This window comes from Apiospora kogelbergensis (genome assembly GCF_038363985.1).
Source record: "Apiospora kogelbergensis strain CBS 113332 chromosome Unknown utg000001l_segment0_segment0, whole genome shotgun sequence".
NCBI lineage: Eukaryota > Fungi > Ascomycota > Sordariomycetes > Amphisphaeriales > Apiosporaceae > Apiospora > Apiospora kogelbergensis.
In genome coordinates, this window is record NW_027117418.1 from 6,402,088 (window position 1) to 6,426,137 (window position 24,050).

Consider the following 24,050-nt stretch of genomic DNA (forward strand, 5'->3'; position numbering starts at 1 on the left):
GATACGAAGAAGACCCAACTTTGACGCAGTAATGTTCATCACGGTGATATTTCCATGACAGATGGATGTGGGGAAGCTCCGACCTGGGCTGGGGCCACAGTGGTTTTATGTGGGGACGGGGACCCGACGCCGTCGTAAATCCAATAACTTTTATGTCTTCTTGTATGCCTGGAGCCGGCATCTTCCAATCCCCAGTCCAGTCTCCAGCAACTTGCTTTGTCTTCGTATATCAATCCCCCGAAGCGTATCTTGTCTGCACCCCCTCCCCCCTCCAACATACCTCTCCAAGCTCTCTCTGTCGTCAATTTGCCGCCAACACAGTAGCCCCGGTCCAGAGACGCGCGCCGCGACGACACGGGCCCAACTCCAACCAGCCAACATGGAGGTTGCAGCACAGCCTGACCTCAAGGCGTTGGTGCACAGCAACGCCCGACAGTCGAAAGCGCTCTTTGCCGACTCCGAGGGCAGCTCTTCGCGGAAGCGCCAAAGGCTAGCCACCGACACCGAGCTCGAGAAGACGGCGCTATCCGTCCGTCTCAACGCCGAATATGCAGACATGAGTGAGCTGCCGCCGGCCCTGGCGCAGAAGCAGGCCAGCGCCCTGAACGCGGCGCGCAACAAGAAGAGGGGCAAGGCCGCCGCCGCCGCCGCCCCGGCAGATGGCGCCGCTGGCGAGGAGCAGAAGACGATGAAGATGATCGAAGGCATCGAGGAGAAGAAGGGTGCTACCGGTGCCGGGCCCAGCTCGGGATTAAACTCGACTGCGCTCGTGCAGAGGACTAAGCAGACGGCGCCGTTCGCGCAAACGGCCAGGGGAGACAGCAACCCAACCACAACTCTGAGTGTCGCGCGGGCCCAGGCGCATATGCTCAAGCCCGACTGGCACCCGCCGTGGAAGCTAATGAGAGTCATATCGGGACACTTGGGCTGGGTGCGGAGCTTGGCCGTGGAACCGAACAACCAGTGGTTTGCCAGTGGCGCCGGCGACCGCACCATCAAGATCTGGGACCTGGCTACGGGCAACCTGAGGCTGACCCTCACCGGCCACATCTCGACGGTCCGCGGCCTGGCCGTCTCGCCCCGGCATCCTTATCTCTTCTCGTGCGGCGAGGACAAGATGGTCAAGTGCTGGGATTTGGAAACGAACAAAGTCATCCGGCATTATCACGGACATCTGAGTGGTGTCTACACCCTCGCGCTACACCCTACCCTGGACGTCCTGGTTACTGGAGGAAGAGACGGCGTTGCTCGAGTATGGGATATGCGTACCAGGAGTAACATCCACGTGCTCGGAGGTCACACGGGCACCGTGGCCGACCTCAAGTGCCAACCGGCCGACCCGCAGATCATCACCGCGTCGCTCGACCACACGGTGCGGATGTGGGACCTGGCGGCCGGCAAGGCCATGGGCGTCCTCACGCACCACAAGAAGGGTGTCCGCGCGCTGGCCCTGCACCCGTCCGAGTTCACCTTCGCGACGGGCAGCACCGGCTCCATCAAGCAGTGGAAGTGCCCCGAGGGCGCCTTCATGCAGAACTTCGAGGGCCACAACGCCATCATCAACAGCCTCGCCTGCAACGAGGACGTGCTCTTCTCGGGCGGCGACAACGGCTCCATGAGCTTCTGGGACTGGAAGTCGGGCCACCGCTTCCAGTCGCTCGACTCCATCGCCCAGCCGGGCTCCCTCGACGCCGAGGCCGGCATCATGAGCTCGACTTTCGATGCTACCGGCATGCGCCTGATTGTGGGCGAAGCCGACAAAACTATCAAGATCTGGAAGCAGGACGAGAAGGCTACCGAAGAGACTCACCCTTTGGAGTGGAAGCCGACGTTGGGCCAAAGGAAGTTTTAAGGCTGGGACGAAGGTACCACTGGCGGGGAGCGTTGTATAAATAAGTTACATGAAGAACGCTATGGAATATGGCGATCAGTCATAAAGGAAGAGGATTGCTACCGAAATAGAGGCCACGGATGGTCAGTCATAAAATGCGAAGAGCTTTTTGCACAGCGATTGGGTGGTTTATCATTAGCATTCATGTAATATTTTCACGTAGGACTAAAACACTATACCCAAAGCTCTGATCTCAGGATCGTCACGGAAAGCCAGTTTGATCTCCTCATCGCCCACAGCAAGCCGTATCTTGCTTGGTCGTTCCGGCAGCTGCCCCTCCAGTATCACAACACCGGCCCCTGTGAGATCTATCGTGGCGGCGCTGATGCCTGCCGGGCGAACCATGCCTTTAAGATCCTGCTTGCGTCGTGCCGCCGACATGCCGTCCGCGTGCAACAAGTCCGAGTCGACCTGTCGTCCCGTGGTGAGAAGACGCACGCGTCGACTCGTCGAATCCAGCACGAGCGCTTTCTTGAGTTCTTCCTGCACATCGCCAAACGTAGTATCCGGCAAGCCAGTGCGCTGATTTCGGACCAACAGGGCGGCGAGGACCAGCTTGGAGGCGTACGGCAGCGCGCGGAGGTACTGCTGCATGGGGCTTGAGGTCGCTTCGTTGATCGCCCGCTTGACGGTAGCGATGGTCACCCTACCAAGCTTGGCGCTTGGCGTCTTCTTCTTCTCCGGCTCGCCATTCTTCTCTCGCTCCTTGGCCCGTTTACTGGGCGTGCCCGGGTCCCCGGCATCGCCGGAGAGACCCTTGGCCTCGCTCTCGGCGAGCTCCACGGCACGCCGGCAGATGTCGAGGGCACGACGGGCGTCGCCGCTCACGGCGGCGACCTTGCGACTGGCGAACTGGACGGCGTCAGGCTCGACAATGTTTCCAGGGACGCCCTCGAGGCGGGACTGGATGATCTTCATGAGCTGCTCGTGGTTGTAGCCGGGGAACGTGATACGAGTCAGGCCCAGACGACTGCTGATCTTGTTGCTAAGTGTACGCTCGGGCAGATCCATAGTGTTGGCGACGGCGAGGACGATGAGGCGCGAGTGGCGCAGCCCCGGCCAGTTGAAGAAGTTGTACATGACGCTCTGGTTCTTGGTGACGAGCTGGTCGAGCTCGTCCATGAGCACGACGACGGGGACGCGGCGCGGGCTCGGGTTGTTGAACTCGCGCTCCAGCAGGTCGAGGGCCTGGCTCGGGCTCACGCGCTGGCCGCGCAGGGCCTCCCAGAGGAGCGAGTAGGACTGGTGCGGGTCCGTGATCTTCATGCCGTTGATCTCGACGAAGATGAAGTCGTCCAGCTCGTCGGCCCGCACCGACTCGTCCAGCCGTGACACCACCTCACGCACCGTGGCGGTCTTGCCCGTGCCGGGGGTGCCCGAGATGTAGATGCAGGCGCCGGATCCGTCGGTGATGGCGGCTTCCAGATGATTGTGAACCGTAGCAAACTCGGCCTCTCGGCATGGGAGACTGGTGGGCACGGACGCGACGTGAAGTTGTGCGCGGGCGAGCTGGAAGGGGGAGTTTTGGTGATGCGCGGGTGAGAGAACGCGGGTGCCAAGGGGCGTGAACTCTAAGGCCTTTTTGATGACAAGTTTACGATTCGACGGAGTCACTATCTTTGCCGTCGTCTTTTGCCTTTTCTTCGGTGTCGCGGTCAAGCCCCGGGGCTTGTCTTCTATCCACTTTTCATCTTCGTCGTGAGCGTCATGTTCTGCGGTGTACGCGGTTTCCTCCACGACCTTCTTCTGCCGCCTCCTGGTGGCTTTCGTTTTCGACTCGACAAAATCCAGGAGCTTGGTCAAGTCTTCTGCCCCTTGGTACATGTCTTCCCAGGTGAACTCCTCCGTATAGCTTGTCGTCCGCGTGTTGCACCCCCGGCGACAGACAAACGTCTTGTTGTATCCAGAAGAGCTGCGCGGTATCCTGCCGCTAGGGTATTTCTCTGTGAACTTTCGCTGCGACATTATAATGGCCTTTCCGTTTATGGAGGCGAGCGGGTTCACATCCGACCAAGGCGTGATGTAGAGTTCGTTCCAGAGGGAGTCGGTCCGCTTCTTGTCCCGATTCCGGATCTCCTTCTCGGTTGAGAACCACAAGAACGTGGCCGCCTTGTCGCCGTCTTCGTCTTCCTCCACGAAGTCACTGATGATTCCGACCCATGCTTCGTTCGAGGACCCTTCGGCCTTCAGCAGGACGCAGTCGCCGATGGCGCACTCGAAGGTCCCCATGCGCGCGCCGATTATGCTGCCCGAAAGGTCATCGCGCTTCCTTTTCCGCGCCGGCTCGGCCCTGTCCGAGCTCTGCTGCGTCTCGCCTGCTGCTTCGTATATCCATTCCCACGGGTGGTCGTCGATCCCCAATTCGTCGTCCGAGTCATCTCTGGCAACGCCCCCTAGACGGGAGCCAGGTTTTGGATGTGACATATCCGTACAATGGCGAGCAGCAGAGTGATAATATGGTGTGATCCGGTGCTGATCAGCTATTCGCCCAGGTTACTCGTATTCGAAAGTGCGTAAGGGCCAATTGGGTGGTTTGTCTCGTTGGCGGGTTGCAGGTTGGATTTCGAATTATTGTCGCATGGGTTGAGCGACCAGCACAAGCACAGCGCGTTAGGGGCATGATCCACACGCGTCGCCCGCCTGTCCTGTTGTATCGCGTTGGCACGTGATAGCCATTAAGTCTTTGTCACAGGCGGTTCAGCGCTGTAGCGACGCCACTTGGTGCTGGAACCCGCCCAGCCGCCCCCCGAATTAGTGGGTTTCCCATGCAGCACAGAAGGCAAAAGGTAGCAGCATCCTTGCATCGCAAAGCTCGGCTTGCGCTTGCTGGCCTAGTGGCCTGACGAGTACAACCACCAGATCGATCGCAGTCGCACCTTCTTCCGCCCACAACCAATCGCTGCTCGGGGACTTGATGGCCGTCGAGCATCAGCTGTTTCTCTTCTCGACAATATGAGAGAAATATTGCAAGATGAGCTTCTTCTCGTTCGTTCGCGATGAGCGCCTGGTCTTCGCCGGGCTGGGCGTCGCTGCTGTCAGTGTCGTCGGCATGATGCACCTGATCCTCGAGTACTACCGCGACGAAACCGAAATCAAGCCGCAACAGCCTAAGACGCAGTACATCACGCAGGAGACCGAGAACGCCCTCAAGATCGACACGCTCAACTCGCTGATCACGCACTACAATTTCTCCATCCGCGACACCGCCGTCAAGATTGCAGCCGGCCGCGCGGTCAATGACCCGTCCATCGTCGACCAGCTGTTCTGGGGCATCACGCGGGAAGACTACGAGGAGCGCATGAAGTCCCTCCGAGCCATCACCTTCGCCGTGGAGGAGAAGGACGTCCTACTGGATCCGCTCAGCATTCTGGATGCCCCGAAGGCCTACTCGGCCCTGGTGCGCTGTCTCGAGCTGGGTCTCGACCTGCCCGGCTACGGCACCGACAAACTGGACGACCCCCTCTACGACGAGTACTACCTGCGCGACACCGGCGAGCGCCGCTGCCTCCTGCTGCTACACGACCTGCTGCACAAGCACGGGGTGGACAAGCTGGTGAAGGCCAAGTTCATCGAGAAGTGGCTCGTGCGACAGAACTGGGGCGAGACGGACGAGGAGCGCAAGAGCAACTTCGCCAACTACATGAAGTTCCGCAAGAACCGCATCGCCGACATCTGCCACCGCCTCAAGCTGGCCCGGGTCGGGCGGCGGGCGCTGCGCCACGCCAAGCTCATCGGCCGCGACTCGGCCAGCCGTCTGCGCCCGCAGGACCGGGGCTCCGGTGGCGGTCGGATCCAGGTCATCCTCGAGATTAGTATGTCCAACGAGGACGAGAACGGTGAGGTGCAGCACGAGAACTTCCAGGCCGAGATCGTGCCCCGGGCACTGGAGCAGAGCGCCGAGGAGCAGCGCCGGCGGAGGCGCCACCGCGAGGCTATTGTTATGAACGACGGCACGCATTCTTTGGGCAGGGGAGATATTATACAGCGGGAACACGGAGAACATGACGGCCTGGCCTAAACCAGCCCTTTGCCGTCGTGATAAATAGCATTGAATGATCCTCGCCCACCAGAAGAGAAGCATGTACTCTTAAAATTGCTAGCGAATTATTCATTCCATTGCCTAAAATGCAGTGCCTTTTATCAAGTAACTTGTTCATGGTGTTAGGGACAATCCCCGTAAACCAGGAACTCATTAGATTTCGAGTCGAAACATGGATAAAGCTCTCCTGTGCCCCGCCCCCACTTCCAGTAAACCGGAGTAACAATCGAGACACTGTCAAATACTCTCCAAAATTTAGAGACTCACAGAGCTCCTAGTTGTTGCGACAACTTCGTATCCTCGTGTCTTCCGTGTGTCAACAAGCACACATTACTGCAACCCCGGGCACTAGCGAACCACCACCACCATCACCCAAGACAGCACCCGATCCCGTCAAGATGTCGGCCCAAGCAGGTGGCGAGACAGGTTCGTGTTCCTCGCTTGCTTTGGCAATAGAACCAAGAAGCTAATGCTCCCCCCTTTTGCGACCGGGCAGTCAACCTGGACACCCTGAGCGTGCAGCAGCTGAGCCAGGTCAAGAAACAGCTCGACGAGGAACTCGAGCACCTCACCTCATCCTTCACGCAACTTCACGCCGCCCAGTCTAAGTTCCGCGACTGTCTGCGGTGTGTACAACAACCCGACGGAAAGACGTCCGCCCTCCAAGGTACGCTCGCCTCCATAAAACTCGATCCGCTTCCCTCCGCCGGCTTCATTCCCCATCTCGCGGGAGCAGACGAGCACGCCCACCGATCGATGGAGAGGAAGAAGGAGATCGTTATGCTGTGAAGTCTGTGGGGCAAGGGACGAGAACCGCTGAGAGACACGCAGGCTGGTATATGTAACGTAGCTGACGGGTGGATGTGGAAGAGCAGAGGGCAAGCAGGTTCTGGTACCCCTTACCAACTCTTTATACGTGAAGGGGTCGCTCTCGAGTGCGTCGCATGTCATTGTGGACGTGGGCACCGGCTTCTACGTCGAGAAGGACGTTAAGTCGGCGGCGCAATTCTACGAGGACAAGACAAATGAGATCGGCACCAACGTCAAGGATCTCGACTCCATCATTCAGGGCAAGACCAATAACGTGCGGGTCATCGAAGAGGGTAAGAACTCGAGCCATGCGTGGTTTTCTCATGAATGTTTCATTCGTGGACAGCAAACTAACTCCTCAATCTTTTTTTTGTTTATCTAGTATTGAGACAGAAGATGGCCAGCGCTCCGCAACAGCAGGCGCCCCAGTCATAGTGTCTCCTCTCGCAGAGATTCATTTGCCAACGAGGTGCTTGGGCCCGGTTGACCACCAAATGGTCTAGGTAGTGAACCACGGCGCACCTATACAATGCCAAATCCGACAGGTTGAATGGGATATCGTTGTGTTGTATTCGCAATGAACCAAATTCATGCCAATTGCGACAGCAACCAGTACAGTTTCTCCTGCCACTGAGAGGGGATGTGATGTGGAGGCATATGCTCCGGCAACATATAAGACGTACAGAAAAGAGGTTATCTTCGGCGCACAGGAAGTATGCGCGTCGTAACTAGACATACTTGTCAAACAATCTGCAACGTTCAGCCGGGAAACGTCAGGCGGGAGTGCATCAAGATCGCTTAGGCCATCACCAAGATCTTATGGATTTCCTTGGTCATGTTCACAAGAGCCTCAACTCTTGTGGTGCCGGTAGTTGCGTTCTGGTCTGGGTCGTTTGGTAGCAAATCTTCAAGCTCGGCTCCCCAGCCACGTCCAGCTCGACTGAAATCCGTTGCTCTATTTCCTTGGTAATCGCCCCAGTGCTCGCCCCTGAGGGTCACAGAGTAGGTTTTCGAAGACGGCTCGTGACGGAGCGTCATATCTCGGACACTAGTCCACTCTCGCCGGATGACAAAGTCCAGGATGTAGTTCGTAAGGCCAAATCTGAAGCTGTAGACACTGCGGATCGCTGTCTTTTGGATGCATCCCACGAGCGTGTTGCTTTTGAGATCCAACTTCACGTGGGGAAAGATGATCGAATCAGGATCCGAGCCTAAAGGGGTCGAGGGAAAGGTGATCTTTGCAGTTGCCAGGTATGCCTTCAGGGACCGATAAGACTCGTCCGACTCTCGCACCTCATTCATAAGTTGGATTTTCCAGTCGAATCCCCTGAATGAAACCAAGTTAGCTGGCGTTGCTCGTCGACAATGTTGATAAGTGGCTACATACCTGCCCAAGCAGAGGGTATTGTAACAGAGCTCGGCATTATCTTCGTCCTGGAGGGGGAAACATTGGAACTTCTTCATGCTGAAAACTTTCTCGTCACCCTCACGAACCAATTGGGATGTAAACTTGTGCTGAGCTGAATACACGTCGAAGGTGAAAGTAGGCTCCATATCATCAAGCAGAAGAGTGTTGACTCCAGGGGGTTGGAAGACACCATCTTCTCGTTTCAACGCGCTCAATATTCTCATGGCCTCATTGGGACGTCCGAGACTAGGGCTACATTAGTTGCGTCCTGGTCGACGAGGTAGGTACTACCTGATATGACAGTTGAATGGGAACTTACTGCGATACCAATCTGCCCTGACATCGGGACTGGCCCATTAGTTTTCGGAAGCCCTCCAAATCGTAGGTGTCTCTTTTCTTGGGGTACGTTGTGAGAATATACCGACCAAAGGCGACCTTGAGATTATAGCCAGAGTTTAGGCGACCTATTCGCTTCAGAATTGCAGAGAGCTTATGGCAGAAGTTATCAAGATACAGAGGATCTTCATCACATGCAGTGCGGTCTATGGACTGGGCATCCGGGTTCGCATCACAGGGACGGATCGTTGGTCGAACTCCCAGACCGCCGGCTTCTGGGGATTCTGGATCCAGGAATACCTCAAACCCAGTCAGAGGGCATTGGGAAGGCTCCACGAACGTGGCTCGGGTCTTTACCGTCTGGTCGAAGATGAACTCATCTGTCAATGTTCTCGCCATCTCCAGACGTTGGATATTGATGTCCGGCGAGGAAGCTTGAATCTGAAGAAACTGTACAATATTGTTCCCGAAAATCCTAACTTGGGAATCCGTGTAGTTCAACTCCTTGGCAACCCCCTCGAGTACGCCTTTCGAGAGCTCGGAGTTATGGATGATCAAATACCTTGACTGATAATTTCACTTCGGTTAGAACAACAAAATTATCATCGTGGGATTGCGTAAGATACTCACTTCGGTAATATTGGACTGCTCCGAGTCTCCTTGATGTCGCGAACGGTCGAGTTTATGCAGTTCCCACTGCTTTTGGATACAATCACCCCAGATGCTACTAACACGCTGGCGGTGGTAGCGTCGGCCGGGTGTTGGACGCGGAACCGGGCAATTCTGAAGTAGTAGATGGTCCGGAACCTCGGGAATGTCTACGACGGTCGACGACTCCGGAGAAGGCGACTGGGTCTTGATAACAGATGCAGCAGTGTCAGAGGGACGCTCGACAGGTGATACAGCTCCAGCTGGGTTGCCATCATCGGCGGAAGGATGTGGTTTGGCGGGCGACAATTCCAATTTCTCAGCAGGTATGGGACTATCTCCAATAGCAAAACCTGCTCCGTCGTCTAGGCATGGCTCATCAAGGATAGTCAGTTCGGAAACGAGAGGAGTGATATCACCATCGTCAAATATGTCCTTGCAAGGAGGTAACTCGCTGCTGTTTCAAGGTAAGAATGACTGCTAAACCAGGTGTAGGGTAGAAAATCTTATTACTTACAAGTCGATAAGATCATTCATTATCACAAAGCTTTAGTGCAGTACTTCTGGTGTTTTGTACGAAGGATCACGGCAAAATACCCCAGTTTGAAGCCAAAGACTTCTTGTAGGAGTTGGTGTGTTTGGTGGTGGCTTTGTAAAATATGGGTGGTCGGGAACAAACAACTGAGGTACGGGCGAAGATTGTGTTATCATCAGCACGAGTACAATTGCCACTGGTCTGGCCAGTATCATGAACAACGATTGTTGTTGCGTATGAATCAGCAGTGACTGGACAACGCACAAATAGCAATCTCGCAGCACAACCAGGTGCAACTACCTAACTCGTAGCTTGGTGTAACACGTAAGGCACCACAGCCAACAAGAAATTACTATAGTGAAAAGTCAAAAGACGAACGACCGTGTATAGATGAAGGCAACTTGATTGTTATCAAGTGTACATTTCCCCACTGGAATAACTTGACATCGGATCAAAGCTGAGTAAGTACGACGAATAGATTCAAGTCATCCAGCGAGCAGTGGGTAGCAAACCTGCTCTGACTTATGAATTATGGAAGCGGGAGAAGTGGAAGACCAACCAATTGGACCACTCGAGAAAGAGCGCAGCAGGCAGTTGCTGTCCCAGTTAATCAACAGAAGTCACGGTATGGAGGGCAGGCATATGATCCAATTGCCTCCATAGCTCAGACTTGCATCATGGAGGATAGGAGACGGGTAGACGGGTATCTATTCATAAGTGGCGATGCGTACATGGAATGCATTTACCCGAGCCGCTTCATCAGGATTCCCTAACTATTATAAAACATTTCAAGCCTATTGTAACCATCCGACGGTAGAGACATATTGAAAAGCTGAAAGGCTGCATGTAATGTTAAATTGCAAGCCGTACATTCTATGGAAGCTGCTGACACCAGTGCTGAGTGCCATGATGTGTTTCTAGGCTTTAGGAAACCATATGTGCCAGAAACATACCCACTGAACAGTGTTGGCTGGACCTCTGGAGCGTAGGTCGATGACCTGTCATTATCTTTGATATGCAGGATCCTTACGTTGCGGTGTCGTGTTTCAACTTCGAACATCTTCCAAGCTCATACCATATACAGAACTTATGCTGGGAGGTACTTGATTTACAAGCAAGTGAGACGACGGGCAGAATGCCAATGCAAGTTGCGTATAGAGCACCGGAATAGCTGATAGCCGATGGGTGCACACCAGAGACACCCCAGAGCAAAAGTACCAAATAAATTTATCATTCCTTGCACTGGTCTTATTCATCCAAGTCTTTGCCGAAATCTACTAATCGCAGCTTCGTGGAGTCGCGAGGATGAAATTGTGCAACCTTCGACCTGACCAGGAACCTAGCTGCCGCCGATTCCTTCTCGAGCTGAATGTATGCAGCTGAGCCGTCACCGTCTGACACCATGAGTTGGTTGAGCAGCTCTTCTGTCAGATCGCGCAAGTCGGAGGCTGCAGCGGCAGACTCTCCCATGGGCTGAGCCTCTGGCTCATCACGCGCACCCCAGATCTCGTCGATGCGACGTTGCCGTTTGCCTTGGTCTGGGTTGTCTTTCGCCTTCTTAAGTTTCCCGTGCGCACTAAAACCGGCGGCGAGAGCACTGTCATCAAGATCCATCATGTCTCCCACCACGGGGCCACCGAGGTCTTCCGCGGCAAGCATCGATGCAAGATGATTATCGATGAAGGTCCGAAGAGACTTGAGAAACGTAGACGTCTCCTTATTGTAGCGCTTCTTCTTCTGTTCCAGTTCGTCGATGCGTTCACTGGCAATATCATCTGCGTCGGTTTCCATACGGTTATCAATACTGTTCTGCAGCGATTGAATACGGCTTCGCAAGCTTCTCCCAAGTGCCTCCTGATCCCGTAATTTTGATCTCTCAGCCTCGAGCTTCTTCTTCATGCTCGCTGCCAACTCTTGGTGAGAAACGAGGAGCTCTTTAGTTTCCACGGCGGTCTGGGAAGTTTTTCGCAAGGCGACCAGTGCCGGCAATACAGAGTCTGGGAAGGGAAGAAAAGGTGTGGCAGCCGCCAGCTCTTCATAAGCTGATTTCATAACAGCGAGTGATGCTTCAGGTCCATACCCGTCACGTTGGAGACTGGTCGATGACATTCGCGCCTAAACCGACATGAGTAATTGGGTCGTCAATCGAGGATGCTACATATTAAGATACCATTTGCAAAGCCACTTCATGCTCCCTCACTAGATGTTGAAGCTCTGCCAGCGTCTCTTCGACATGGCCAGCGTGGAGGGGGCCAACACCATCGCGAAGCTCGTTGTCGTCCATATCGGCGTGTTCGGTCGACCGAGATGCCGACTACGCCCTGACTGTTCCCACCGACAGCTGCCCCGTCTGTGTCAGAATCAAAAGGGCTGTAATGCGGCTTGCTCGAAGCCCCGAGCCGCGTAAGTGTGCGCTGGTACAGTCACACACGACGTCCAGGATAGGGTGGAACACAGCGTCGACCCCTAGACGAACAGTGTCTCGGCTTCTCCCACAGACCGCCCGACCAGTACGAAAGGTACTTCTGGACCGCAACAGAGGCCGAACTCTAGTCGCGATACCAAGCTGTTCTTGATGGCAATTGCCGAAAGGAGGGAGAGAGGAAAGTTGCAGGGGTAAGCCGTGCTCAAGAGATTGTTATTAATCAACAAATCAGGACGAGGCTCAATTTGATATTGATTAGCCATATAAAATCCATAGCAGACACGATACCTCGATGCAATGCAACGTGGGCAGCTCCCTAGTAAGTACCGCCTACTTTAGCTACAGCATGCGCCCCAAGTAATTCAGTGGACCGCGTTTGTGGGTTGAAACACGACCAAACGCGTTGGATAACGTGGTGAAGCTCATGAAACCAAACAGACTGGAATTGTACGTACGATTGCAGCTGTTGGCAGCGCGCATATGCATATGGCCTACAGTTCGTTCGGCAGGACATGATGGATAACCCAACCTCAAAGCGCCTAGAACACGAGATATAATTTAGGCAAGCAAGAGATAGATGGGAATATTGTGCGCTAAGGCATCTATTGCTTGCTTGCTTCCCATGGACGCGATGCCAAGCGTGGTCCTGGCTTCAGGCGACGCGCAGATCATGGCGGCCAGACGCAATCTACATTACCTTATTACATATCAGATATGTACATATGTATGAGGAGGCAAGACGAATCTCCCTCGCTAGGCTGGGACGGACGCTGGCTGGCTCGCGTGCAGTGTGCAGTGTGCAGTGTGCAGTGTGCAACCATGTCCTCCCATTAAACGACTGTCCCTCGATTGTGTCAAGTTTTGCGCACCCTTGGCGTTTACATACCACTGGTCCAGTAAGCGAGATTCACTGGAATCTTGATCATTTGATGTGTTTGTTTCGTGGCAGATAGACAGACAGACTGAGGTGAGGGTTACTGTTTGGCGTCTGATTCCCAAACTTTGGTTTTCCCACACCACCCGCCAGAAGCACCGAAGCACCTACTTTTTAAGCTTTTCCCCACAACTTCTCAGCAGAAAGGCCAGAGGAATCTGCACTGCACCAGCACCACTGCACCCGCACCCACTGCAAGCTTTCAAACATCATAATTTGATCGCAGCTTCACATTTTTAATCACCCCCCGTCCCGTCAGCATCAGCAGCATCAACCGGTCGCGAACCAACTGTCGATTGAATTCTTTTTCGTTGCGCTGTGTCGCAAGCCGTCTAGCCAGCTTCCTGAAGCCTCAGTCGCAGAATTGCGGCATACGTAACCCTTCATTCCATCCAGCTTTTACCAGTTGGACTTGCCCAGGCATAGGTGGGAAGGGAAAGAAGATACAAAGAGAGAAAAGCGAAAGACAGAGAAAAAGGAATCAGTGTCGCTGCCATCTTCCGTTTGAGCAGACCAAAAGGTTTGGCGACTACTTGCGTCTTGCGAGTCCTGCAGCTTCTTTTTCTTGAGCGACGGAAGGCACACCCTCCATCTTCTATTCTAATCCGAACCTCGCTGTCGTCCATCCTCTCTTCCTCACTCACGACATCCTCCTCCTCATCACCATCATCACCATCTTCTGTCTCGCTTCATCACAACCAATACCTCTCCGCTTTGCGAAGCAATCCACCGCCGCTCCTGCACTTGCACCTCTCCGCCCTCGGCTTGCCGAAGTCCACGAAGCACAAAGTTGCAGAGGTGTTTTCTCAGAGTACGCCGAGTCCCATCACGAGCACTCCCAGCGAACTTGAGTTCTTGATCTAGCTCATCACCACTCCATCGACATTATCACATCCCATCCGACCTCTTATCCAGCATTCAGCACCGCAGCTGCCACCTCCCACAAGATTCGATCTGTTCCCGTCTATTCGTCCCCGAACATTACATCAGCACCTACACGCTTTCCTTCGGAAACCTTCTAGGTGTAGATAAGAAACGTCAATAATTAAATCAACTTTATTTCGACTCAGTGATTCATCCAATCACCATTTTGTGATACTGCTGTGTCTAGGTCACAATGTCTGCCTCACCATCTCAGACCACAAACCCGGCCAAACGGCCCCTGGAAGATGCTTCTTCGCCATCAAGAGCCAACGACCAGCCGGATGCCAAGCGCCCGGCCCTTGACAAAGTTATAAAGAATGGCCATGACGAGGACGAGGATACCATTCCCCTCAGCGAGAGCAACGGTATCCCGCCGCCCGTCGAGGCCGAAGCAAACGGCACCGAGGTCAAGCCGGAGGAGACCACGAACGGCGAAGAAAAGGCCGAGTCGACAAAAGACGAGCAAGGCGACACCATCGTCCCGGATGTCAATGAGACGAAGACAGATGCCCCAGCTACTGCTGCTCCTACTGCCTCGGTTCCCACGGCCACAAGTAGCAACACACATGACGAGACCGCATGGATCCACATCCGCGCCGTCATCTCCAGTCCCGAGGCTGCCACGGTCATTGGTAAGGGCGGCGAGAATGTTAGCAATATCCGCAAGCAGTCTGGTGCCAAGTGTACTGTCAGTGATTATCAGAAAGGCGCCATCGAGCGCATTCTCACCGTTAGCGGTGTCGTAGATGCTGCGGCCAAGGTAAGTTTCCATTTCTCGCCACTCACGACGAACACGACCCACTCACACATTGCAGGCATTCGGGCTGATTATCCGGACATTAAACAATGAGCCCCTGAACGAGCCGTCGAGTGCCCAGTCCAAGACGTACCCTCTGCGCCTCTTGATCCCTCATGTGCTCATAGGATCTATCATTGGCAAGGGCGGATCCCGAATCCGAGAGATACAGGATGCATCTGGAGCTCGGCTGAATGCGTCCGATTCGTGTCTGCCCTTATCCACTGAACGCTCTCTTGTCGTGATGGGTGTTGCGGACGCGGTTCATATTGCTACTTACTATGTCGGCAGTACTCTCTTGGAACAACTCAACGAGCGCTTCGGAGGTCCTGCTGCTTCTGCTTATGCCACGAGAAGTGGCGGCCCTGCCGGTGTAGTCCCCGGTGGTATGCAGGTCGTGCCATACTCTCCTCAGCCTGCCGCCGGGAACTTTGGTAACCGTGAAAACTATGGACGTCGGCCGGATCCCCGCTCCCACCATATGCCGCCTAACCCCTATGCCCAGCAGTATCCTCCTCAGCATGGCGGCCCCATGCCCCAACCTGCGGCCAATGCCCCCATGCACTATGCGCCTCAGCCTGCTGCCGCCGCGTATGGTGCAGGACCTCACATGCCACCTCACCAGGCAGGTGGTCACCCCGTCCCGCAACCTCATGGAGGCCCACAGGCTCAGCCAATGCCCGGTGCCATGGCAGGTGCGCCCCTGACACAACAGATTTACATCCCCAACGACATGGTCGGGGCTATCATCGGCAAGGGTGGACAGAAAATCAACGAGATACGCCAGATCAGTGGAAGTGTCATCAAGATCAACGAACCGCAGGACAACAGCAACGAGCGTCTCGTTACGATCACTGGCACCGAAGAGTGCAACAGGATGGCGCTTTACATGCTGTATTCTCGACTTGGTGAGATCAAACACCAACTCGCAACTGGGAAGAAATGACATACTGACACTGCTTTTCCCTTGATAGAGAGCGAGAAGCACCGAATTTGATGAGTTACGACGATTACGATCTCTCTACCTGCGCCCTCACTTAGACGCAGTACCCTCTGGCTCACATGGGCCAAGCTCTCTCGCATCTACAGCACTCGTTGCTTGCGCATATTGACTGACTAAATCTGCCGGCTGCTTCGGAAGGGTGGATTAGGTTGTTCATTGGTGGTTTGGCGTACAGGCTCGGTCACCAAAGTTGTGTCTGTCGTCGTCACACAAAAAAGGTGTTTGTTATTTCTAGACTGGCAAGTAAGATCAGGTGGTTGAGGAATGAAAACTGGCCAATGCTCTTTTGGAGGTACTCTATTTAATATGCATGATCTCATCGATTATTCCTGTTGTACCTTTGCACACTCAGCCTGTTCCCTGTCGTGCTCTTTATTCCGTGTTGGGTAACCTGTCTTGCACCTTTGGGCTTGGCGTTTGTTCAGTCTAGTCACTTCCAATCCAGCAAAGCCGGTTTCCGCCCATCCAATACGTCTAGGGTTGCTATACCTTCGGGGCTATCTTGGAGCGTGTGTGTGCCACCAAGCAGGCACAATGGAAAGCTAACGTGACAATAGGACATCAAGAAGAGCGGTGTACCGACGGGAATGAAGCTTCTGCTTATTCTAGCAATATCGACAATGCGACAAGCGATAAGTTGCACCCATCTCCTGGCTGAAATACGGTAGTCTTCGGAGCTGGGTCAAGCAATATAGGCAAACATCAAGCATTTTGTGTAACATGTCGACTGAGTTTGCGACCCAAACGTATAGAAGGGTACACGAGGGATGGTATAGAGCCCAATCCCTCAATAATTGCGTATTCGCGATCTTCTACGAGGGCTATCGTGCAAGTCGTTTTTGCGTCACTACTACAGCTGCGTACGTTGGTATTCGGTTATTTCGGTGTCCCGTTGACGTGCTTTCTACTAAAACAATACATAAGCTACATACGAAACACTATCAAATAATAATCATCTTCTCGTTGGGCTGTACACCACATGCCGTGATTGTTTAGCTATATCATGGGCTTCCAGATGCCATGCTAGCATGGTGCTGCTACCTATGACAGACGAGGTTTAGCATTGTGCCACCAATCACTGCGAAGGTGGCCGAGTATTACATACATGTCAACGGTCTACTGGACATAGGAACACGAAAGGACGTTCTAGTAAGCAACCCAAGCAGGCAGGTGGCGTATGGGCATATTAGTCGACAGCTATCAATGGCTAAGGGGTTCTGGGATGGCGCCTTATATGCAGGCTGACATGCATCTCGAGTCTGGAACGTTACGCCTAAGAAGCAAACCCTAACCAAGCATCACCGCTCATCTGGCAATCTGGCGGCAGAGGGTCAGCCACGTCATACCTTACGAGGTTTTGGGTAGTGCATGTCCTTTATGGTGGTACGCTATTTCACGCGGGTTACACAGACTGTGTACAGTGATGGAAGCTGACGAGAGCATGAGCTGAAATGGAATGGTATACATACATACATATGTAGGATAGGGATAGGCGCTTGGATCTCATTAGTTAAGGTTCAGGGCTTGGCAAACCTTCCATCTGATTTATTTCGGTAGATGCCATAAACGGGACACTGTAACAAGTTTTTCCTTGACTCGGAATCGCGCGACGGGTCTATGTATGGATGGAGTAATTGCAGGCATCGCAGGCATCGCAGGCATCGCGGGCATCGCAGGCATCCATCCCACAGCGGAGTCGCGGGGTGGATATGTGTACATGTCAAGGCGAACTGAAATAAAACGTTCAATCTATAGTAAAGGTGCAAAGAGCAATCGAGATGAAAGCTGGGGCAGCACATAGATCAATGCGTTCGCAAATAAAACAACACGAAGATGCATCGCAGCCAGACGTCTCCGAGGCCGCTCAGCTCTGGGCGAGTCAGCCAATGAAGCGGGATTGTTTGAGGCGTTGAATCAATCGTGTTGCATAACCAAGCGAACCCATAGGATAGAGCACAGCATTACCTTGGATGAGCCCATGAGCCCATGAGCCCATGAGCTCATCCGCACACCCTGGGCTGACGGGCACCACCCAACCCCAGACAAGGGAGAGCAGGGAGCCGTTTGGATTTTCGACCAGGACCAGATTGCATGTATGTAGATGCTTACAAGCAGCAACGCTGCTTGTTGCACGACCGCACGCTACGATTGTCCTCAGATGACGCGATGCACATATTACTCGACGGCCTGATCCAGGAACGTCTCGTGCTACTCGCGTGCCTCGCGTGCCTGGCCGGCGCCCGGAAAGGCTACATTCCCCCGCGTTGGCCAATCACGAAGCCGGTGTGATGGTTCCTGGCTGTGGCGTGTTGGCGTTTAGCAGACACCAGAGCAGCAGCGATGCTCAGCCTTAATGGCGGCCTGCGGCATGAGGCTAGCAGCGGATTGGCTGGGCTATGGCTGGACTATGGTGAGCTAGGCTACACCTCCACAAATAGCTGGCCCCCTTTTTGGGTCTGCTTAATTTTCTTTTGCATGCAATCTTCCCTCTTTTCGCATCCTGACCCCGGCCCTGGAAATTACCTCGAATGAGCCCAGGATCCACCCCATGCACACCAGGAAGTAGCCAGGGCCGTCAGCAGGCTCCTTGGCTCCTGGCTCCTGGCTCCGGTCCTCTGCTCCCAAACACACGGTGGGGAGAGCAGGCAGTCGCTACTTGTAGACACTAGGAAAGTCGACGAGATGAAAGCGGTCGTGGGCGCCCATAGCGCACCTCCCTACCTCCCAAGGCGAAGCTTCAATAGGCTTAACGGGTGGGCTCGTCGCCACACTGCCACTGACCCGACGACCACGGCTGGCGGGTATCGCTCCTAGACTGGTGACTGTCGGCGGCTGGTGAAGACGAGACGAAAGAAGGGCGCGGCGCAGGGGGGCAACCAAGGTCTTGCAAGGGAAACGAGATGGGCCTGATGCCGCTTCGGCCATGCTACGGGGTAACGCTTGCTCGGATGATTTGACCTGGCCTGCGCGACCCTGGCCGACCCTGGCCGACCCTGGTCATCCCCGTCCCATCCATGAAAAACCAAAGTGCAGGATGGATATGTCAGGTCTTCGGGGCAGTAATTCTGGGTAAGGGTGGACGCTGTGCGGTTCGCCAAGAATGGATTTGCCCTCTTCTTAACCATCTTCGGCTCACCTCTCTGTTCCTTCCCTTTCTTCCTTCTCACCACACGCTTTCAGACCACCTTCAGTCTCCCACACTCTCTCAGCCTCACGGCACTTACACTCTTTTACAGAACCACCTTAAAAGCCTTAATCCCTCCCTCCCAGAGGCACTGCTTTTTTCGTCACTCTCTATACTTAATACATTCTTCTAGTCACTCTTTGACCCTATTTCCAATCTTTCCAGTACTCTTAATCCATCTACCATCAAACCAGTCAAGATGCGTTTCGCTACTATCTCCGCTGCCACCCTGACCTTCGTGGTCTCGGCCATGGCCCAGGTTCCCGGCTTCGACGCCGTCACCAGCCCGCCCAACAACGCCGAGCTCAAGGCCGGCGAGCCTTTCACCATCAAGTGGCAGCCCGGTGATGTCAAGGGAACCATCAAGATCGGCCTCATCGGCGGTGCTACCCAGAACACCCAGGAGCCCATCACCACCATCCAGGGTGAGTAATTCCCGCTTGTCACGCGACAACCACAAACGCATACTAACCTGCAATGATAGCTGGCGTTGACAACCAGGCCGGTTCTTTCACCTGGTCCGTCCCCGAGACTCTGGGCGACAAGGCCGTCTACGGCCTGACCCTCACCCTCGAGTCCAACCCCGCCACCTTCCAGTACAGCTTCCCCTTCCACATCAGCCCCAAGAAGGCTGCTGTCAGCGCCGCCTCTACTACCAGCGCCGCTGCCGCCAACAACGAGGGTGGCTACAAGGCCTCCGGCATGCCCACCGTTACCGTGAGCCTGTCCAGCGCCTCCAGCACCGCTGCCGCCAGCAGCTCTGCCCCGGCCTACAAGGTCTCGTCGGCCCCTGCTGTCTCTACCTCCAAGGCTGTTGTCCCCTCCAGCTCCGCCCCCGCCTACAGCACCATGGCCCCTCCCAAGGGCACCAACGCCACCTACAGCGCCGGTGTCCCCACCACCATGGCTACCGCTCCCGCTGGTAACAGCACCAAGCCTACCGGTGCCCCTACCCCGGTCCCTACTGCTGCTGCCTCGCGAATGGCCGCTGGATCAGTATTCTTGGGCGCTGCTGTGGCGGCCGCCTTTTTTCCTGTGAGGCGACATACCATTTCCCGTGTAAATGGGTGTAGGAAGAGAAAGATTCAGAGATTGGAGAGAGTTGACTGCTGGATGCGATCTTAATGATCGACACGGTGTGTGTGAAACGAAAAGAGGGAGCGGAAGCCGCGATATCTTCGACATCGCTGGCGTTCCGTTTCGCTTGGTTCATATAGACGGTTGTACATTCTGATTGCACATATATACCCCATAAAACTTACGTTTTTCTTGTGATTACTTGGCCTTTCTGTGAAAATATATACATCAAAGTGACTTCCATGAGCCAGACACCATCCAGCTACCAATTCCCAACCTGAGTTGGCACGGCTACACTGTAGCGGATTATGCTACCATGTGGCGCACCCGAAATCCCCTTGAGCCGGCGAAGTAGATCATGATCGACGTGCTAACTAAGGACCAGGACGTCGACTGTTTGCCTCCTATCTTGTAAGTGAAATTCAGCAGTTGACAGTGCTCAGTACGTCGCAGTCCCGGCTCCTTATCCGACTTGACTCCTCCGCTGTGGAGTATGGATGCAGATCTTCTGGATGCAGATCTTCTATCTATAGACATCGTATGCCTATAGCCTCGTATTTATCTAATCATGGAGCCCTTTTGTGGCTCGTCCATACATACGTCTAGGTAGGCAGGACGTGCATCATCGTATGGTGCACGCCTACTCTTCCAGAAACGATTAAGAGGATACTTGCTTTAGCTCATCAGCTGCCTGGCAGTCGGGTTTGTGATGGATGTATCAATGTATCAATAAGTAAACAGCATTAAAAGACCGGGTGTTGTATTGCACAATGCTATGCAAGAACTCTAATAAATGTGAATATATGGGTAAATCCATCTGTTGGCCATGTGCTAGCCTCTGGGTTAGGGGTGTTTTTGCTGGGACGCCTGTGGCTGAATATTGATTGATGGCACTTGTCAAGGTGGAAAGAAGGTTAGAGTTCATACGCATTATCAATGGCATGGCGTGACCTATTACTTGCTGGTAAGACTCATAGCGTAATTAATGTTTATATTATGTGACTTCTCAACTAGGCTATCATAAGTAGATCATTTTGTCTCGCTTCCTGAACTCAAACTCCTCAACTCCAGTTGGATATCCTCTAAGAACATCGACCCGAACTAAAATGCATTCTCATAAGCAGCGTCATACATGTAAACCCAACGTTTCAGTGGCCACCGATTTGTCCCCTGGGCAGTGGCGGGACCCAGCAGAGCACGAGGTTAAGTCCAATGTGGATGAGCCCGATGACCCAAAGCGCCTTGGCGTAATTCGTGCCGCCGTCCATGAAGCGGAAGACGATGGCGAAGACGACGCCGCCCATATTGCCCACGGCGCCCGTCGTGCCGGAAAGGACACCGTTGGCGTGGGGGTGGACGTGAGGGATCAGGGAGAAGTTGGCGCCGTTGCCGGCCTCGAGGAAGACGGCCATTAGGGCCACCAGACCGAACATGGTGGACTGGTCGTGTGGGTTGACCTCGCCAATGACCACCAGAAGGCAACCGGTGAGGCAGCCACACACCACAATCCAGATCTTCTTGGCCCAGAGGCTGCGGCCGAGCGCGTTAAAGACGAGGTCGGAAATGACACCTCCCATGGGGCGGGTCACGAAATTAAGGAAGCCGAACATGGCCGCCCAGTTGGCCGCCTGGGTCTGGCCGAGCAAGGGGAAGTTCTTAACGTAGTAAGAGCTCAGGATGGAGTTGATGGCCAGCTCGCCACCAAAGGAGCAAAAGTACGTAAACATGTGGAAACCGGACTGGGGAGAGAGGAAGACACGCATGCTCTCCTTCAGCGTGGGCTTCACCACAGTTTCGCCCTGTGCTGTCTCGAGCATCTCTTCCTTTGTGCATGCAGCTTCGTGGTCCCAATTTCGGTGATGCGAGGGGGGCTTCGGCTTCGAGTCTTCCTTGGCATCCTGGACGCCGGAGGATTTGGAGCTGACCCTATCAGCAATGCTACCGGGCACGTCGACCAAGTTGCTATCGACGTTCTCGATGACACCGCCGTCGACGACGTGTGTATGCAGGTTTTGTTGAGCATGTAGGTGGCGTTCGGACCACTTGCCAGTAGGAGTGTCGGGGCATAACGCGATGAGGGAGATGCCAGTGAGGATGGTGATGATAAGGGGGACGATGAAGGTCAGCCGCCAAGCCACACCGGGTGTGTAGCCCCTGCCGACCAGAGAATCGAAAACAGCTGGCATGATGAAGTAGGTAATACCGCCACCGGCATTTCCCCAGCCTCCGGTCAGAGCATTGGCAGTGCCAACAATATTCTTATCGAAAAACCCCGTCGACCAGACCATACACGGGACGAAGGACCCACCGAGGATGCCAATGAAGAAGCGACTGACGTATAGGCCCGTGGCATCGTGTACGAGAGGAGCTAGCCCGAGGGGTATTGCGCCGACGAGAAGTAGACCACCAAATACCCAGCGAGGCCCGAACTGGTCACATAGGGGGTCCAGCGACGAAACGGACTAGCAAACTGATTTTGCATTAGCAAAGAACAAATAACCCCATAACGGCTGGTTCTACGTACGTTGCACACAACGATACAATGTTAGAGTTTGCAACCTGTGCTGCACTGAGGCCGAGGTTCGCTTTGATGGTATGGGTCAACTGCCAATGTGTTAGAGACATAGAGGCATAACATTGAGCAGGAAGATTGTGTGTGGATACTTACAAGGGGAGGAAAGGTGTACCACGCCCAGAATGCAGTCACTGTCAGATACGTTAGCGGCTGAACAGCGAGGCCAATCATAGACGGAACAGATGGAAAACGTACTGAAACCAAACCAGGAGAAGAAGAAGACGCGCCCGTAGACATTGAATACGTTTAGTACTGGAATCGAACGAGCCTTTCCGTTGATCGGGTTGATCTCTGGAGCAGCCCAGAGGTAGGAGAGCTTCATTATGATGATATGGGTAGCACTTCAGGGGGTATGTCGCCAAGGGAGTATATAAAGGGTTATGTTACTGCGGTGTTCGCGTTTCGCCTCTGGTAATGTATCAAGGCCGTGTTGGAGTGACTGTTTGGTCCCTTTCTCACGATATTCGAGGCCTGACAACTCGGATTTCTTATACCACTGAGCTCTTTTCTATATCAGACCATGAACTGCAATGTGCATCTCCGGACGCAACCCTTTTTAGTGGGCCGGATCTTCGGACCTCGACGCTAATGTTGTTGTTGTTGTAGTCTCCGCGGGTAGCCCTTGTTGATAAGTGGGCGTCAACTAAAGACGGCTTGCCGGAGATGCTGGAATTCAGCAAAGCTGAAGCCAAGTGCGTGCCAGGCTGGGTGTCGAAAGATACGGGAGCTCAGCTCTGGTTGGGCTCCTTATCGGGTGATGTTGGACACCACGGCGTGACGGTCATCTGTCTACAAGTTGCTGACTTCCTTCGGCATGGACACAGGCTTTCACGGAGAGAGGAAGTAGAGAGGGATGAAGCTCCTGCGTAATTCGCGAATGCCAAGTTGATGAGGACTGGGTAAGCACGGAAGCTGCTGAACTGACAATACTTGACAGCCAACGATGGTCAGCTTGGGCGACGCAAGGGCATGGTGCGACAGCTGGTAGCACAAGCCGGAATATAAACAAGCAGCCACAACACCGCAGTCAGATTGTCGAACCTGCACAAGCCCGATGATTGGAGGCACTGACTGCCGGCACGGATATAATCGACTCAGGACCTGTGCACTATATCCTACCAGGATACTGGCCAGCGTAGCTACCAGTTGACACGACTCGGCTCATGCCGCATGTACCTGAACGTTTCTTATCAGAGACATACTCTTACGGACCATGCCAAATTCGTATGTATGTACGGGCGTGGTGCAGCGCAAGGGGCAGCGCGACAGGATTAGCCTGTGGCCTCCTCGCCTCTGGTCCCTGTCCTTATCAAGAGCGACGTTGAAAAGGAAGGACGGGACCCACCGTACAAGAGATAAGCACGACTGATGTCGTTGGCCCGGCGCCTTCGCCAATATCTAGCACTATCTCCCGCGCAGATCTCCGCGGCTAGCAGCCTAGTTCAGACCAGTGTTGAGTGTGTCC

At 54.2% G+C, this 24,050-nt stretch overlaps 9 protein-coding genes across 9 annotated transcripts; 5 read left to right on the plus strand and 4 right to left on the minus strand.

Annotated features, from left to right (window-relative positions):
* Positions 1 to 379: 379 nt before the first annotated feature.
* PG998_002063 (uncharacterized protein) lies at positions 380 to 1,852 on the plus strand (the record flags this gene model as incomplete). Its single annotated transcript, XM_066868881.1, has 1 exon — positions 380 to 1,852. The coding sequence occupies one exon, from the start codon at positions 380 to 382 to the stop codon at positions 1,850 to 1,852; it is 1,473 nt and encodes a 490-aa protein (XP_066737296.1).
* Positions 1,853 to 2,056: 204 nt separating this feature from the next.
* Positions 2,057 to 4,315, minus strand: PG998_002064 (uncharacterized protein; the record flags this gene model as incomplete). The annotated part of the gene is made up of 1 exon (XM_066868882.1): positions 2,057 to 4,315. One exon carries the CDS (start codon positions 4,313 to 4,315, stop codon positions 2,057 to 2,059), a length of 2,259 nt encoding a protein of 752 aa, XP_066737297.1.
* A 547-nt stretch (positions 4,316 to 4,862) lies between these two features.
* On the plus strand, positions 4,863 to 5,909 carry PG998_002065 (uncharacterized protein; the record flags this gene model as incomplete). The annotated part of the gene is made up of 1 exon (XM_066868883.1): positions 4,863 to 5,909. One exon carries the CDS (start codon positions 4,863 to 4,865, stop codon positions 5,907 to 5,909), a length of 1,047 nt encoding a protein of 348 aa, XP_066737298.1.
* Positions 5,910 to 6,328: 419 nt separating this feature from the next.
* On the plus strand, positions 6,329 to 7,175 carry PG998_002066 (uncharacterized protein; the record flags this gene model as incomplete). The annotated part of the gene is made up of 4 exons (XM_066868884.1): positions 6,329 to 6,356; positions 6,427 to 6,597; positions 6,806 to 7,033; positions 7,123 to 7,175. The coding sequence occupies 4 exons, from the start codon at positions 6,329 to 6,331 to the stop codon at positions 7,173 to 7,175; spliced, it is 480 nt and encodes a 159-aa protein (XP_066737299.1).
* A 363-nt stretch (positions 7,176 to 7,538) lies between these two features.
* Positions 7,539 to 8,883, minus strand: PG998_002067 (uncharacterized protein; the record flags this gene model as incomplete). The annotated part of the gene is made up of 3 exons (XM_066868885.1): positions 7,539 to 8,067; positions 8,128 to 8,394; positions 8,468 to 8,883. 3 exons carry the CDS (start codon positions 8,881 to 8,883, stop codon positions 7,539 to 7,541), a joined length of 1,212 nt encoding a protein of 403 aa, XP_066737300.1.
* Positions 8,884 to 10,915: 2,032 nt separating this feature from the next.
* PG998_002068 (uncharacterized protein) lies at positions 10,916 to 11,951 on the minus strand (the record flags this gene model as incomplete). The annotated part of the gene is made up of 2 exons (XM_066868886.1): positions 10,916 to 11,782; positions 11,838 to 11,951. The coding sequence occupies 2 exons, from the start codon at positions 11,949 to 11,951 to the stop codon at positions 10,916 to 10,918; spliced, it is 981 nt and encodes a 326-aa protein (XP_066737301.1).
* Positions 11,952 to 14,143: 2,192 nt separating this feature from the next.
* On the plus strand, positions 14,144 to 15,692 carry PG998_002069 (uncharacterized protein; the record flags this gene model as incomplete). The annotated part of the gene is made up of 2 exons (XM_066868887.1): positions 14,144 to 14,710; positions 14,766 to 15,692. 2 exons carry the CDS (start codon positions 14,144 to 14,146, stop codon positions 15,690 to 15,692), a joined length of 1,494 nt encoding a protein of 497 aa, XP_066737302.1.
* A 3,242-nt stretch (positions 15,693 to 18,934) lies between these two features.
* On the plus strand, positions 18,935 to 20,425 carry PG998_002070 (GPI anchored serine-threonine rich protein; the record flags this gene model as incomplete). Its single annotated transcript, XM_066868888.1, has 3 exons — positions 18,935 to 19,358; positions 19,418 to 19,968; positions 20,396 to 20,425. The coding sequence occupies exons 1-3, from the start codon at positions 19,133 to 19,135 to the stop codon at positions 20,423 to 20,425; spliced, it is 807 nt and encodes a 268-aa protein (XP_066737303.1). The 5' UTR covers positions 18,935 to 19,132.
* Positions 20,426 to 21,158: 733 nt separating this feature from the next.
* PG998_002071 (nitrite transporter) lies at positions 21,159 to 22,907 on the minus strand (the record flags this gene model as incomplete). Its single annotated transcript, XM_066868889.1, has 4 exons — positions 21,159 to 22,472; positions 22,552 to 22,614; positions 22,679 to 22,716; positions 22,781 to 22,907. 4 exons carry the CDS (start codon positions 22,905 to 22,907, stop codon positions 21,159 to 21,161), a joined length of 1,542 nt encoding a protein of 513 aa, XP_066737304.1.
* Positions 22,908 to 24,050: the final 1,143 nt, after the last annotated feature.